The sequence below is a fragment of the Bactrocera neohumeralis genome, chromosome 2 (assembly GCF_024586455.1).
Source record: "Bactrocera neohumeralis isolate Rockhampton chromosome 2, APGP_CSIRO_Bneo_wtdbg2-racon-allhic-juicebox.fasta_v2, whole genome shotgun sequence".
Classification (NCBI taxonomy): Eukaryota; Metazoa; Arthropoda; class Insecta; order Diptera; family Tephritidae; genus Bactrocera; species Bactrocera neohumeralis.
The window spans coordinates 70,288,927-70,305,794 of record NC_065919.1 but is presented as its reverse complement, the minus strand read 5'-3'; the positions used below and the strand labels follow the sequence as shown (position 1 = coordinate 70,305,794).

At 36.5% G+C, this 16,868-nt stretch overlaps 1 protein-coding gene across 1 annotated transcript in view; it reads left to right on the top strand.

Moving 5' to 3' along the window:
• The window catches only part of LOC126758059 (uncharacterized), a 135,780-nt gene extending 119,329 nt beyond the window's left edge, over window positions 1-16,451 (top strand). The window contains exons 5-12 of the mRNA XM_050472057.1: window positions 2,207-2,523; window positions 2,722-3,937; window positions 4,028-4,168; window positions 6,227-6,351; window positions 6,479-6,607; window positions 6,805-7,523; window positions 7,639-7,804; window positions 11,303-16,451. Coding sequence (XP_050328014.1) covers window positions 2,207-2,523; window positions 2,722-3,937; window positions 4,028-4,168; window positions 6,227-6,351; window positions 6,479-6,607; window positions 6,805-7,523; window positions 7,639-7,804; window positions 11,303-13,717 — 5,228 coding nt within the window. The 3' untranslated portion in view covers window positions 13,718-16,451. The remainder of the gene's footprint in view (window positions 1-2,206; window positions 2,524-2,721; window positions 3,938-4,027; window positions 4,169-6,226; window positions 6,352-6,478; window positions 6,608-6,804; window positions 7,524-7,638; window positions 7,805-11,302) is intronic.
• Window positions 16,452-16,868: the final 417 nt, after the last annotated feature.

Sequence of the window (16,868 nt, the reverse complement as noted above, 5' to 3'; positions counted from 1 at the left end):
ATTTCTGAAAAATCGATATTGATGATATTTCGAATCAATTATAATAAGAACTTAAATTGTGTGAGCGCCTAAAAAAATACCGTTTTTGAGGAATTTTTTTTTAAGAAATCAACTAAAATATTTTAGAGTTTGCGTAATAAATTTATTCACAATTAGTGAATACGCACAAAGTGTTTCAAAAATATAATATCTTATTAAAATTTACAAAATTGACAGATTCTGAAAGATATTGCAGAATTTTTTTCAAAAATGAAATGAGGTTTGGTCTTCTAAAATTACATTTTATACAAATAAAAATAAATAAAAGCTGTCGGATGATTTGTCTTGAGCTACAATTGCAGTTAATTTGAAAATTTTAGTTTGGCTAGGCTGATTGAACTGAGTGTCAAAGCTGTGATAATATTTGAAATATTATTTAAAATATTAGTATTTTATTTTTAAATCATACGTGAACTACGTCAAAACAAAAAACAAATATTTTTAAGAATTTTCACGTTAGGTGTGTCCCTTAATGAACAACAGTCGATAACAATCTATAGAACTAATAACAAAATCTTATTAATAATATAGAATATATAGATATGCAATATTAAATAATTTATCTATAATCGTAGATTTCTTATTATTTCATTGTTCCAACATATTTCGTAAACAGCAGTTTTTTTAACCCAGAATTGAAGCTGTAGTAATTAATAGTTCTTAAAGAAGTTTTTTATTTAATGTTAAGTACAATCGAAATAGTTTAGTTATGGATATGACGTCATTTAAATGGCCTCCACACCTTTTTTTGCAGGAACGCATACGATGAATCCAATTTTCGCGTACTTATTCCAATAATTTAAGTCGTATGTCATGAAAGCACTTTCAATAATGACTTCTAAAATATGAAGAGAGTCTGGTTTATTGATAAAGACCAATGACTTCAAATAATTCCACAAGAAATAGCCTAATAGCGTTAAATGACAATATCTTGAATGTCATTCATTGTAACTACTTCTAGAAATAATTGAATCTCCAAACTTTTCTAGCAATATTTCGGTTGTTACACGTACTGTGTAGGACGTAACTCTATCTTGCTCTCTATCCATTAATTTCTTATAATTGCGCCCATAAAAAGTTAGTTTATCATCGATCTATACCGCTCTCCTTTGACAGTATGTCACCGTTATCATCATTTTTAAAGAAGTGCGACCGATGATTTCACCAGACCAAAAACCGTACGAAACTGTCAACTGTCTGCTAGATGAATGTAATGGTTGTTCATAAATAATTTGACGATTTTCTTTGCACCAGAAACGACAGTTTTGTTTGTTTAACGCACCACTCCGAAAAAGTGACCTTCATCGGAGAAAAAGATTTTCTTAAAAAAAACGTTTTCATTCTCAAGTTGTTCCAACCCAGCAAATAAGCCAAATCAGCAAATTCACGACGTTTACGGTGTTCTAACAGCTTCAGTTCTCGAGTGAGAACAATTTTATGTGGATGCAAGCACAAATCCATTCTCAAAATCCGCCAGATTGTGGTTTGCGACAGTCCCAATTCTTGAGAAAGTCTTGGAATTGACAAATAGCGGTCTTCAGAAACACTTGCCTGAACGGCATCAATATTTTCATTACTTCAAGCTGTTCTTTGTTTTATTAGTAAGGAAATTGTACGCTGGAAATTTTCATCCCAAAAGAACAGCGTCGGCTTGGTGGTCAGAAATGAAGCAAGCCAATCTTTGACACCTTGTTCTGATAGGATCCGCTTTCCAGGGAAGGTGCTCTGCATCGACTGGAATAAATGCTAATGAGAGTAGATACGGTCTGTGCTTCTCAGTCGCTGACTTTCTGAACCCACCCAATACAGAACATTACCCAGGCGTCCAGAATTGTCGGATTTGCCGTTAATTTGTATAGTTAGCCAGGTTTCATATGTGATGATTTGCTTTTGGATTGTTATTAGGATTATTGTTATATCCATTTTTTATCACCAATCACAATACGATGGAAAACTGACTTATTTTTGTGCTTTTTTACCAAAATACAATGACTTCCTGCTGAGGTTTTCTTAATAATTAATGAAGAAGAACTCTCCGCAATGACATGCCTATAAGACACTTTGAGAGCAATTATTTCATAAAACCTAACATGATTAGTAGCCAAATACTTTCTAGTATATCAATTATAATAAATACTTATTTGTATGTGTGTGGTTTGCATTTCAGGTGATGAGAACTCGCATGTACATGCCATTCTCACCAGCGACAATCTGCTCGATGGCACCATCGAAACGGTCGGTGAACACTACTATGTGGAGCCAGCGCATCGCTATTCAAGCGAGTTGCCCGCATCGGGTGTGCACAGTGTCATTTACAAAGTCAGCGATGTGCAAATGCGCAAGTCGGCCGCAGCCGAGCACTGCGCCAGCGAACGACTGCGACGCGACATGCTGCTGAACGATCTGAAGCGACGGAAAGCGGTCACCACCGAAGCGGAAGCGTCAAAGTCGCTAGAGCGTCACAAGCGTTGGCTGCCGGATGAGGTATGTAATTTAAAGAGTAAAACCAATTACCCGAATACTCACTTACTTAGCAACAACACAAAGAACAATGCAGCATAATTGCGCATAATTGGCGTGCACATTGTTGACGACGACCCAACTCACATGCTATTGACATTCATCGATTGCACACATTTTATTTTATACGCTTCCGTTATTTTATCTTTTCTCTGCACGCAGTTGGCTACATCCAGCGATGACCATCAAAATCCGCCGCTGCCATTGGACTTGGACGTGCCCTACAACGATGACTTTAGCATTTTTGCGGGCGGAGGCAGTCGTGGTCGCTTTCGTGAACAAGAACGCGGGAAGAACCGCGAACGGGAACGAGATGCAGATCGAGATCGCGAACGTGAAGAGATCACTACAACGAAAAGTGTGACTAACAACAATAACAATAAGCATGAGCTTAACTATAATAGGGAACAGCAACGAAATAGATATCAGCAATCGGCGACGACGACGACAACCACGACAACAGCAACATGGCGTAATGCAGCCGCTGTTGATAGGGAAACAACCGATAGGTACGGCGACCTGCTGCGAAATGTGAACAAAGCCAACAGTGATAATAGTGATAACAACAGCAACAGCAATACGAGAAGTAGCAACACTTATGTTCCGTCCCTCATTGTAGCGAACGCGTCCACCCATGGTGGTGGTGTGCAGAATCGCAACATCCTTGTGAACAATTACAATCCTGGCAGTAGTTATAGCAATAGCAACACTAACTACAACAACAACAATAATAATAATAACAATAACAATGGCTTACGCAAAACCTATGCCAAGCACAAGAATATCATTGTTAGCACTTACAGCAATAAAAACAACAACAACAATAATAATAGCAGCAGCAACAACAGCAATAATCGTTCGTATCCCTATGATTTTGTCATCAACGGCGGTGGCAACAACAACAACAATGCAAACAGCAATAATGGCGTCAATTATAACTACAATGACAACAACAATAACAATCGCTTCGACACGAACAATTTCTTTCAAACGAATTGGTCCACCATGTTCACCAACAACAACAACGATCGTCCCAGTCACAAGACACACGTCGAAATCATAACAAAAAATGGCGCCACCAAAAAGCCGAACATCATCGTGAATAATTACAATCCGGATATTATGCTAGTGCCAAATCCACAAAATCCACACTTCAACAGCATGTTGATGACGAATTTGCTAAGTGGGCGTGGTCGTGATGCTGCGTACGAGACAAATTCGAAGGATAGCGCTCAGTCGATGTACGATCGCAAGATCACGTGCATGCTATATCTGCAAGCCGATCACACATTCTTTCAGAAGATGGGTTCCGACGAGGCCAGCATTGAGGCGATCACGCGGCATGTGCAGCGCGCCAATTCCATCTACAAGAATACGGGTGAGTTCTCGCAAACGCCAAAGGGAGCGTCTTTTATGTGCGAATATAAATAATTGATTTTCTTCTTTTTTTTAAATAATATTGAAACAGATTTCAACAATGACGGCAAGCCAGATAATATAACATTCATGATTAAGCGCATCAAGGTGCATAATATGAACGCGGTCAGGGATCCGAGTTATCGATTTCCGGGCAATTACGGCGTGGAAAAGTTTCTGGAACTCTTTTCAGGTAATATAGAAAATTTGTGTATATTATGGTCCAATATATTCAGATTATATAAAAAATAAGATTTTCCTATGACGCAATTTTATCTTTGCATACTTTCATATATGAATTATTACTGTGAGATTAGAAATAGAAAATTTTTGAAAGCGGAACTTTCATGAACCTTAAAACTTGTGATGTGATGTTTTTGGTCATAATTTTTTCAATTGGTGGCAACTCTTATTCAAAATATGGCAATATTGAAAGCTTCCGAAAAATTTCCGAGGGCTTTCCGTAGACGTTTGCTTGGCGTACATTTTGTAATATTTTCTGTATTACTTTTGTGGTTAGGTGGTAACTCTACTCCAAAACAAGGCTTTCCGAATACTTTCAAAAACGCTTTTTAAATCCGCTTTCAGACATTTTGTAATGTTTTCAGTACTACTTTTATTGAGAGTTGGAAACAAATACTATTACAATAGATAAATACAGGTAATCAGCGAAGGACAAGTCAAATCTTTGACCAATTGGCGGTTTCCTAAAAAACAGTGTCGCGTATTGTGAAAAAATTGCACTTAAGTGTTAAACTAAGAAGGTTATGTGAAATTTTCAAGTCGATCGGTCCAGCCGTTTCAGAGAAATTTTCGTCACCGACTCTGGAAAAGTTGTAACACTAAGTTAATTCTTACAAATACAATCATACTATTCAACTTAAAATTTCCGGCAAAAATTTCAAATTAATATTATGAAATTCAGAAGTAAATATAAACCTTTAATCACTTTCTGATTATTTACTTTTTTAAAGAAAAAACGCAGTAACTTCAAATTTAATGCGGAATGTTTATTATAATTCGAAAAAATATTGTTTGTCATTTATTTTTTGAAGATTATATCTTGGAAATAGTGATCGTGGCTCCGCCTCTGATGGTCCATTCATTGAGTCCAATTTTCGATGTCTCGTTCGAGCACTTCGACTGGCAACTGGCGAATGACACGCGTGCTGTTTTGCTCCAAGGCCCGAATCGAAGCGGGATTATCCGCATAGACTTTAGACTTTACATATCTCCACAGGAAAAAGTCGAGCGGTGTGATGTTACACAACCTTGGTGGCCAATCGACCGGCACAAAACTTGAAATCATCTGCTCGATGTGTTCTCTCAATAAATCCATTGATTGATGCCATGTAATGGAAGTGGCGCCGTCTTGTTGAAACCAAATGTCGCCGAAATCACGAGCTTCAGTTTCAGATATCAAATTGTCGGTTACCACGGCGCGATAACGGTCGTCATTTACGGTTACGTTCTCGCCGCTATCATTTTCGAAGAAATATGGAGCTGTGGTTCCACCAGCCCACAAATCACACCAAACCGTTGTTTTTCTGGATCAAATGGCAGCTCTTGAATCTCCTCAATTCGCTTTTCGTCCCAAATGTGACAATTTTGCTTGTATACAAAAATGGGCCTCATCGCTGAATTTGGCTCGAAAACATCATATCTTTTTGAAACTTTTCAAGATCCCATAGAGTGGCTTCAGTTCTTGCACAAGCTATATTTTGTATGCGCTCAATTTAAGATCACGACATAAAATGCGCCAAGTCGTTCCATACATCAGTCTGAGTTGTTGCGAACGGCGCCGATTCGACTCTCCACGGTCTTCATGTATACTTAGCTACGGCTGCTATATTTTCTTCGCAGCGTGCTGGACGTGGTCTATTCGGTCGAATATTATATATGATGGTATTGTGAATAGTACGCTCAGTAGTGCGAATATGTTGACCATAAGTTGAAGCAAAGCGCACTAAACACATTCTTTACAGAACATCAATTTTCATAATGAAGTTAAACTATTTGTAAACGTTGTTAAGACGTGTAAGCCTTTCCATGATGAATAATCAATTTTGAGAAAATTTTAACGTAGTTCATAAAAGAATCGTGTCTTCTGATTCGTTAAGGTTGTCATTAAATCAACAAAAACATATCATATCCTACAGCTTTTTAAAATTAAATATTTTTTTTAGAAAATTCAAGGTAAACTTAACCTCTCTAACATTTTTTTCGGTTTCTTTTATTTTCACTAACTTAGAGGAAGATTATGATGCCTTTTGCCTGGCGTACATGTTTACATATCGAGACTTTGAGATGGGAACACTGGGTTTGGCATGGACTGGTGACCTCAAAAATGCCGGCGGCGTGTGTGAGAAGAATGGCGTAAGTCAAAATTTTATTTTATAGAATTTAATACTTTTTATATTTTGAAAAAGCAAATTTCAAATTTCGCTATGAGCAAAACTTTATTTTTGGATGAAAAGTTGCTAAAACTAGCTTTGTTTTGCAGCACTATCGTGGTTCTTTGAAGTCGCTGAACACAGGCATTGTCACGCTACTAAATTACGGTAAACATGTTCCTCCAGCCGTATCGCATGTGACATTAGCACATGAAATCGGTCATAATTTTGGATCACCTGTAAGTGCAGTACTTTGAAATTAATTAGATTTAAGAAATATCTTAAAGTCTTCATAAAAATTTTATTTTATTTGAAATTTGCAAACCAAAAAAATTTTACCAAAATAATATAAAATTTTTTTCTTCCCCCCACTCTAACTAATTTCTCTTATGACCAATACACTTTTCATGCTTTTGTCTACTTGCCCGCTGACCAGCACGATCCGGAACAGTGCACACCCGGCGGTGAGGATGGTAATTTCATAATGTTTGCGCGCGCCACGTCCGGTGATAAAAAGAACAACAACAAATTCTCACCATGTTCACTAAAATCCATCGAACCCGTACTAAATGCGAAAGCACGTAGCGCCAAAGGCTGTTTCACCGAACCGCAGGCGTCCATTTGCGGCAACGGCGTGGTCGAGGGTGATGAACAGTGTGACTGCGGTTGGGAGGAGGACTGCAAGGATACATGTTGTTTCCCGATGTCACGTCATCCGCGCATCGACGAAAAGCCATGCACTTTGACACCGCGTGCTATGTGCAGTCCATCGCAGGGTCCATGCTGTACGGGTGATTGTAAATTGAAATTCGGCGATAAGTGTCGCGATGACAACGGCTGTCGCGATCCGAGCTTCTGTAACGGTCTCGGACCGGAGTGTCCGCCATCGGTGAACAAACCGAATAAGACGATATGCAACAAAGAATTCGTTTGTTACATGGGTGAGTGTACAGGTAGTATTTGTTTGGCCTACGGCCTCGAGTCATGCCAATGCATACCGGGACCGACTGATGACAAAATTAAATCGTGCGAATTATGTTGTAAATTGCCCGGAGAAGGTAATGCCTGTCGCAGTTCGTTTGAATGGAATGAGCCGCCGTTTGATGTGCCGGATATGTACGCGAAGCCGGGCACGCCGTGCAACGATTACAATGGGTGAGTGTTGCAGCACATGCCACATGCCACGTATGCTTCAGTGCTGGTCGACATGTATATGAGAGTGTATTAAACGTGTTTTTCTTACTCTTTTTTTATTTTTTTATTCTCCCAGCTATTGTGACGTATTCCAAAAATGTCGCGAAGTTGATCCGTCGGGACCGTTAGCCACGCTACGCAAATTACTGTTGTCGGAGGAGAGCATTGCCACATTTAAGAAATGGGTACAGCATAATTGGTACACAGTTGTGTTGGCGGCATTGGGCGTATTCGTGTTGCTGGTAAGTTGAGCAGACTTCATTGAAGATTTTATAAAAGCACATAATTAAGTATAAACGATAAAACACACATGTAAAGAATATAATATACGAAAGTACGTCGTACTAAGCAGAGGAAAGTATTTAAATATTTATTTATTTAATCGCTTTGGTTAGACTGCAATTCTCAACTGACTTAAGTGAAAATATTTTGAAAAGAATTAAAATTAAAAATTAAACTAATCGTCAATCTAGTTTTTATCCCAAAAATATTTCATAGTCTTGGTCATACGTTGTGTTTTTAATATAAACGTATACTTTAATCTCCTTCAAGATTTCATGCATTGTTTCCAATTTTCGAAAATCATGAAATCTGAAACCATAATTCTGAACAAATAAAAAATTCTAATCGTCACCTAAAATGCAAAACAATGTATCGTCAAAAAAAAATTGAAAATCGTTAGTCAAATATAATAAACAATATATGACCCTTTAATAACTCTAATTTTGTTTATGGTAACCATTATAATACCGTTTTATAACTAAGACTCAAATTTTTTTCAATACTGTAAACTTATGAAAAGTGGTGTTAAGTTATTTTGCATTTTAGGTGACGATATATTCTTATTATTATATAGTAATCCATAAAAAATTATTATTTTCGAAAAATATTTTTGTTTCAATTTTAGTTATTTGATTAGTGTTATCTTTTTTGACATTTAAAAACTATTTTTTTTTCAAACTTCAAAGATCATGAAGGTTGCAACAAAAATGCTTAATGATGAGTATGAAGAAAAGATTGCAATGCGATTGCGCGAGAATAGTAAGTGCCTGTACTTGTATAATCTAAGGCTGTGGGTAATTATCGCTAGATCAACAAAAAAATATATCTGTGCATTTTATGAGGCTAAAAAGGCTTTGTCACATATTGAGCATTTGTAGAAACAGTAGCTAAATCAATCATTTCATACAAATTTTCTGCTGATCTTAGATGACTTTAAGGCTCATGTAGATTTATTTAATCCAACATTAGTTGCAAAAATTCAAATAACTTTTTCTACAGCATAGTTTAAAAATTTTTACAAAGGTGATTTACAAAGTTTTCATGATTGGCGTGATGGTTTCCAAAGAAAAGGTTTCAAAATAAAAAAAAATTTCTGATATTTTTCCTTACCCTTTTTTTACGATTTGAATGAATTTCAAAATAAACTTTTTTAATAATATACTAGTTTTCTGAAAGGCCATTAGTAATTCTCTTTAGTCCAAGTCATTAATATTCGATGACAATTTCAAAAGGTCTATTAACAATACTGCACAGCAGTTGACTCTGTATTGGACTTAACCTACTTTTTTCAAGAGATGGAGTCTTGGTGAAAAGTAATATCTCTAATTTTCAAAGTTAGTCTCCAAAATCGAAATATTAGCATTGAACTTAATATTAATTATAGAATGTAAGTGGCAATAAAATTGTTGTACTTGTTCCTGTCATTTCAACTGAAGTCAAAGTGGAATCTCCGAAAAAAGGAAATACAAGTATACAAGTATATGATATCGTATCGATTTTTGTTCAACAATCCGACGAAACTCCAACCATATGGAATTCTATATGAATTACTTAAAGTATCATTTTCGTATGCCAATTGTTTTTAAAGAATTTTCAAGTGACAATCATTACACAAATTATTGAGAGTATTGCAATTGGGCTACCGCTAGTATGATCTCAACGTTTAAGAATCAAAACTATCGATAGTAATATTTTCTAACGAACAGCTTTAGCATTCGAAAAAGAGCATCACATTTCACTTACGATTGGTTTACATATAATATAATAGCATCTGAGCAAAATTGACCAGGACTAACAAAAAAAATAACTTATTTAAAAAAATCTTTATGATCGCCCTTAAAATAGTCTTTTGAGCCAATACAAGCCTGCCAACGTTTAATCCAATTTTCCATACACATGCTATAAGCATCCGGCTGCACAGGCCTTCAGTGCTTTTGCGAAGTTTAGGCTTTTACGGTTTCGACTCATTTTTGGAGCGCCATTCTCTAAATTGTAGGATAGTCATCAAGTCACTAAGTCACACTAATTGAAGTATGAAGATCAAATTTTACAAAAACATAAAGAAAGGTTGACCAAATCTAGAAAAAGAAATTTTTATTGATACAGTTTGCGAGCCTAGTTTTACTGGATCAGCACGGGTAAAAATTTATAAGCTGGTACTTAAAGGGTTACATGGGTTTGCTCGGGTCAAAAACAGGCTTTTTCATTAACTTTTTTCACATATAAAAAATTAAATATTTTATTAGGATATTTTTTTGTTACAATCATACACTATTTAAAACGAAATTTTAAAATTTTTGGAAACAAATATTTTAAACTCGGCCATTGCGACGCCTTTTCCGGTGACCCCCCCTTACAGGATCATCTAAAGTGAAAGACCTTAACTTAGAACTTGGTCGAAGGACAAAACAACTGAAAATTGGATTTTTGGCAGACATTTTTACAAAAAATAAAAATTTCAGTAAAAATTTCGCGACATGTTTTTTTTCAAATAGTTGTAATCGAAAAAAACATACTTCATCCAAGTCTTTAAGAATTATATATTAGAGACCTGTGTAAAATTTCATGAAGATCGGTTGAGTAGTTATCGAGAAATCTTGCCAACCGACTTCAAAAACATAAGTTCGAGATCAACACATTTAAAGACGATGCACTTAGCCTGGCTAGGCTTCAGCGCACAAGTTCTCAAGGCTGTATCTCTGAAACTATTACTCGAATCAACTAGAAAATCTAGGACAATATTCTAGAAGTGTTGTAGATTTTAATAAGACAATAAAAATTAGAAACCCGTACACTCATGTAACCCATTAGGATACATTAAAAGATTGACTCGAGGGGCTTCGACAATTCTCAAATTGTACATAAAAGTAGGACTTTACAGTTTTTTCTATCAACATTATTATTAGATGCGCAACTAAGTTGGTTTGTGAATAGATGGCTCCAGCAGTTAGTGGTATCGATTTTGATACATCTCAAGCGTGATAAATTTAACCTAGAGATTTGAAAAGGAAACTGCGTTTCCACATTAGTTTTCGATTTTAACATTTGCGGGAATTATTTATGTTTTTCTAATAGTCACAGAAATCAGCGGCTGAAGTGTTTCGAGAACTACAAAAAATTTACGGTGGTGCTGCTCCAAGTAGAACAACGTGCCGTGAGTGTTTTCCTCGCCTCAAAGACGGCGATTTAGATATCAACGAGCGCCCGCTTAAAGGAAGGCCAAAAACATTCGAAAAGCTAAAAGTGTTTGCTTTAGCTTAATTAGGAATCACCCAACAAACCATTATTCAACATTATATTTACTATCTTTATTATTTTAAAAATTATAAACATGTACTATAAGCTAAATTATATTATTTACAAATGTAGTAAAATAGCAACAAGTAAGCTAGATATTATTCTGCTACCCAGAGAACAAACTATAAACATATCAATGGTATTATTTTCATTCCAAACAGATACTCAGCACGAAGCTGCTGGCGAAGCGCTCGAATCTGAAACTAAAATCGGTGACCATCATACACAGCGCAACCACCGAAACAGTGCGTCTACCCGACGACAACAACGGCGTCATCGTGCACACGGCCGTCCGTACAAAAGTACCGTTCAAGAAAAAGGTGCGCGGCGAGCGCAGCAACAAAAGTAAGAGCGCGCACAGAAGCGGCAGTAGTGGCAATATAGGCGCTGGCAAAACTAAAGGCAGCGGCAGCGGCGGCAAAGCGACGTCCTCCAAAGCAGCCGAGTTAGCGGCGAAATCAACGCACGCGCATAACCGTAGTGGAAAACTAAGCAATACAGCAGCAGCAGCAACAGCAACAGCTGCCGGCGGTGCTAGTGGAGAAGTTTTGGTAAAGCCAACGCGCACCAAGAAAAATCGCGTTGGTAGTGGTGGCGGCGCGGCTGTGTTGAAGGCCACACCAGTTGCTGCAGCATTAAACACGCCACTTGCGGCCGCAGGCAGCAGCGCCAAGTTGGAGAACGAAGTGAAAGCGAAGAGTAAGCGCTTTAAGAAGCACAACAAAGAAATCATCGATTATTCATCGCGCGGTGGACAGGACGCGTCGAGCATTAGCGGTAATGGGCACACCAACACCTTCGGCAAAGTGCAGAAATGGCTGCTGGAGTCGCCGATTGTCGTGCAACCGCTTTCGCATATTGAACATTCTTCGAAAATACGAAAAGTAATGAGCAAATCGCAGTCCACACCCGAACGTCTGGTACAAAAGTCGCCGCAGAAGTCCAAGTCGGTGACGAATCTGGTCAATGACAAAGTGAAACTGCAAGTGGTATATAAGCCGCCATTTAAGTTCGCGCTGCGACTCTCCAAGAATGCCAAAGTGAAGACGCATGTAATTGGCGGTGCAGCGAACAAACTTAAGCGGACGACACGTACGAACGGCGTAGGGGTCAACGGCGCCGAGAGCAAACGCAAGAGCAGCAATCAAAATAGCGAGGGTAGCAAGAACTCTGGCAGCGGTGGCAATGACGAGGTTAAATGCAAACGCATTGCGCTGCTACTCCGCAATAATAACGAAGACAATCAAATACTAACCTTAAACGAACCGACTTATGAGACGCTCAATCCGAAAACCATGCCCTCCAAAATGGAGAATCCATTCTACGAGAATCTGCTGTGCAGCACAGCGACGGGCGAAATGCGCGCCGCCATAGCCGCCAACAATGAAGCGGCAGCAAGCAACAGCGTCACGGCAAACTCGGCAAACGCAAGTGTTTCCAGTAAGACTGCCAGTTCAAATAGCGGCAAGCTGACGTCCGATGCGCACGCTGTCGGTGGTGCATTGCAAAAGCAACGCGCACACAACTACAGTCGCTCCAATTCCTTTTCGGCCAACAATCCATTTACAGCCAATCAAACGGCGCTCAATGCGCGCAAATTGAGCGAAAGCAGTACCGCGCATCAGCCTGCGGCGAGTACAGCCAATTTGGGCCGCAACTTCGGTAGTACACAAAATCTTGGCCAAATGGCGCAAAATCAAAATCATCTAGCCAAATCAAAGAAACGCAGTAGTCTGAATCTGAAACTCAATAGCGCCGCCAAGAATGGTAAAGATCCGCCTATTGCGGCGCGGCGCAGCAATTCCAATATGAATTTACGTAGTAATAACGCGGCCACCACATATCAGCCCAGTATCTACACGAATGATCCACAAAACTCCATTGCCACCGCAACCACCAACACAACCACTTCCACACACGCCAGCAATGCTGCCGCCACCATAGTTACGCCCGCGCCTACGGAACGTCAGCTGCGACGTAGCTCCAGCAGCACCGCCTATCAACATCAGCCAAAGTCCGCAAGCCAGAGCACGGCTGGCCATGCTTTATCAGCGGTTCTACCGGCTGCGCGCACCAGCTTCAGCAACATACCACGTGCCAGTCTAAGTGCCGCTGCCAGCAATAGCGTAAATGCGAACGCCGCCAACACCAATGGCGGTCTGGGCAATTTCAACCGGATAGCCGATGGAGATCAACTAGTCGTCGCAGGTAGTCAGTCCAGTCACAGCAGTCAGGGTAGTCATGCAAGTCATGCAAGTCACCCCAGCCACAGTAGCCACCATGCACCGGTACGGCATGAGCATCGACGTAGTCGTAGCAACGCACATTCCACCACAGCACCATCACTAGCCATCACTGCCAATTCTAATGCCACCGCCCCTTCGGAACAACAATTGCAACAGCAACAAAAGCGTTCCAATTCTATAAGACAGCTGCAACATAGCTATCATCCGCCGCCGTTGCCGTCTGTGGCGGCGGCGTCCAGCCACATTGGTCAGGCGCGTATGGAAGGGGAGCACGAACTGCCATCCGACTTGGAGGTATTGTTGTCCGATGTGGAGAATCTAGTTAGTTAAGGGTTAATAGTTATAAGCAATAGATGTGCGCTTGAGTACTGTGGGAAGGTGGTCGAACGTGCTTTACGCAAAGCAATTAATCGGTATTTAATAGTGATTAACGGTCAATGGATGTATGTATGTTTGTAGAAAAACTCAGCACATTCTTTGCCGACTGTAAGTTGCTTCCAGTACACATAAAATAGCATTGTTTCTTACTTTACTTTCGCTTCTTCTACAAGTGATAACAAAGTGTAATCGATAAACTATTTTTCTAAAAAAATATCGATTTAAAATTGTGTCAGGAAACGAGCAACTTTGATTTCGTTCCGACCCGCTCTAATAACGCCATATTATCCACATAGCACCTTTTAACAATTTTTTTTTTAAATACTTTTTTCATAATATTTTTCGATACCTTTTAATCTTTACTTTTTTGTCATAAATGTTTTCAATTTAAAAGTCTTAAGTTAGAAAAAATTAGTATCAAATACAACATCCAAATATTGGGGAAAAAAGTTCGCTCAACACGATCAAGTCTGAATATTACCTAAAGTATTTAAAAAATCATTTTCGACAACAAAATTTGTGTTATCGGAAAAAAATCGTTTCATCACAATTTTACTATGGATTTGATACCAAATATTTATTTACTTTTTTACTTCGTTCTATAATATTTTTCTTTCGAAATTCCATTCCGATTTATTTATGTTTTTTTTTTTTCAAGTTTATCTAAAGTTTCAAGTTTTTTATAAAAAAATATTTATTGGTGAGTAAAAATCTTCGATTAATTATCAAAAAATATATTTAAGAAGCTCGTGTTAAAATTTGAGACAAATCGGTTTATTTTAAGAAAAACGAGTTTAAACTTCGGTCTTGTACTTCCAAGTACTTCCTTTTCAAATTTACGTTCAATTTTGAAAATATTCACCGAAACAATAGGAAATTTTCTGTGTTTAATCTTAAATATAAGGACATTAAGAAAATGAAATAACAAAAAATCGATTTTTGAAAATTTGGCAGTATATAACCCCTTAATCCAATTGAAACATAGAAAACGTATGTAAAAACATGTTCAATATAATTTTTAAAGGGCTTTCAATTTTCACTAATTTGAAGAATATGAACCACTCCAACTCTTCTTCGAAGTTTTTTATCCTACTATTAGTAAGAAATTTATAGAACAATTTCATCACAAACTTTCTTCTAACAGTGTTATTTTCAAAACTTCCAATCAGCTTCCTTAATTTTTTTTCCTAAAGATAATCTCACACAAACTCGAAATATTAAATAATTGATAAAAAAAAACTGAGCAAACTGAGAGAAATGACACTCTCTCTTAATTTCTTTAGTTATGACTTTTTTTATTAATATGAAATTTCTCCTAACGCTTTTAACTGAAATTTTAATCGATTTTTATTTATATTTTAAATAAAACTAAAAATCCTACGTATCAGTCTCTAATTTTCTTTTACAATTTTCTCTAATAAATGTAAATATGTTTGTAAAATTATGAAAATGCTTTCCCCTCTCAACTCAAGCAGACTGACCTGACCGTTGGCAGCCCCAATGCACTCTCTTGCTTTTAGCGAAAAAACGCAAACGCACTTGTCCGTCGATAATGTCTTCATTAATTACTATGAGCATAACAAAAAACCAAGCAAAATAAGAAGAAATCAACTTATAAATTAAATATAAATATTTTTGTGATTGTAATTTATATTTGCACTCCAGTGAATATTATTATTGATTAAGAGCAAAGCAAAAAATTACTTGTAATAATTAGGTTTAGACATTCTTTTATAAGTAAATATGCTTAAAACATGCATACATATACATATATGTATATATATATGTATAAAAATATATATATTTAAAATACTCAAGTACATACAAACACAAATAAATAGGAGTATGCAAATGCAATTACAAACAAACAAACAACTAACATTTATTCCTCTTTTGAAGTTTCATACTATTTTCTTTTAGAAATTCATGAAAAAAAAGAAAATTATTTTCCAAACTTAGATAATTAATTTGTGTTAAACAACAGGAAAAATAGAGTAAAATGAAATCATTCTGACTTATGAATCTTTGTGTCAATTACAATTAACTATGTGAAAATAAATTATGTAATGCATTAATAGCGTAAACCTAAGTACAGCAAAGCATACATAATGTACATACATACCTGTATGTACTTGTTAGTCCTAAGTGCATTTTAATGTGTTGTGTTGTATGTGTACCATATGTTCATGAAGCGGTTATGAAATATACTAAGTTTAGCGAGTATTTTGTTTAAAGCCACGCAACAAGAATTACTGCAACTACATACATACATATATATAATATATTGTACATATGTATTGTATGTATTTAATGCTTTCAATGTTATTTTAGTATTATACATATATACGTGAAGTATTGCGAAGTATTTGTAAATATATGCGAGTGAAATGTATTGAAAAGGAAATCTCGAAGACGAATATGTCCTAATCATTTTGTGTCTGTGAAACATTTTAAATATTATTATTATAATTACTATAAAAGATGATATTTAACATACAATTATGTATGTAGTTATACTTAATTAACACACTTACACACACGTACACACTATAAATTAGCTTAATGTGAAGAAGCTAGCTAACGTACATGTAAAGTAAATAAATAAACAAAAGATATAGACTTAAGATAAACTAATGATAAATAAAAACTACAACAACAAATAATAAATAAAATTAAAAATACAAAATGTGTATATTAATTTTTTCTTAAGAGTGATCTTTAACAAGAAGGCACTCATATTTCTCTACACAGAATATACATACATATTTCGATATGAATAAGTCTTAATCAGGCTTACGAAATTTAAAAATTTTTTCGTTAGACTTTCATTTTTTAATCACAACAACTTTGGTTAATAATTATTTTTTTAATTTTTGATTCCGATGTCAGGATTAAAAATTGACAATCCTCGGATTAAAAGTTGTATTTCTAATTAAATTTAAATGTTTGGGATTATAAATTTAAAACTTTATTTCTTAACTTAATAGAAAATTTTCTTAAATATGTTTTTTAATGGAATTAAAATTTTTTGCAACCTCGGTCTCAACTCTTCCATGTGATAGGAAATGTATTTTTCAACCTTCACTTCTACAACAACTTGGAA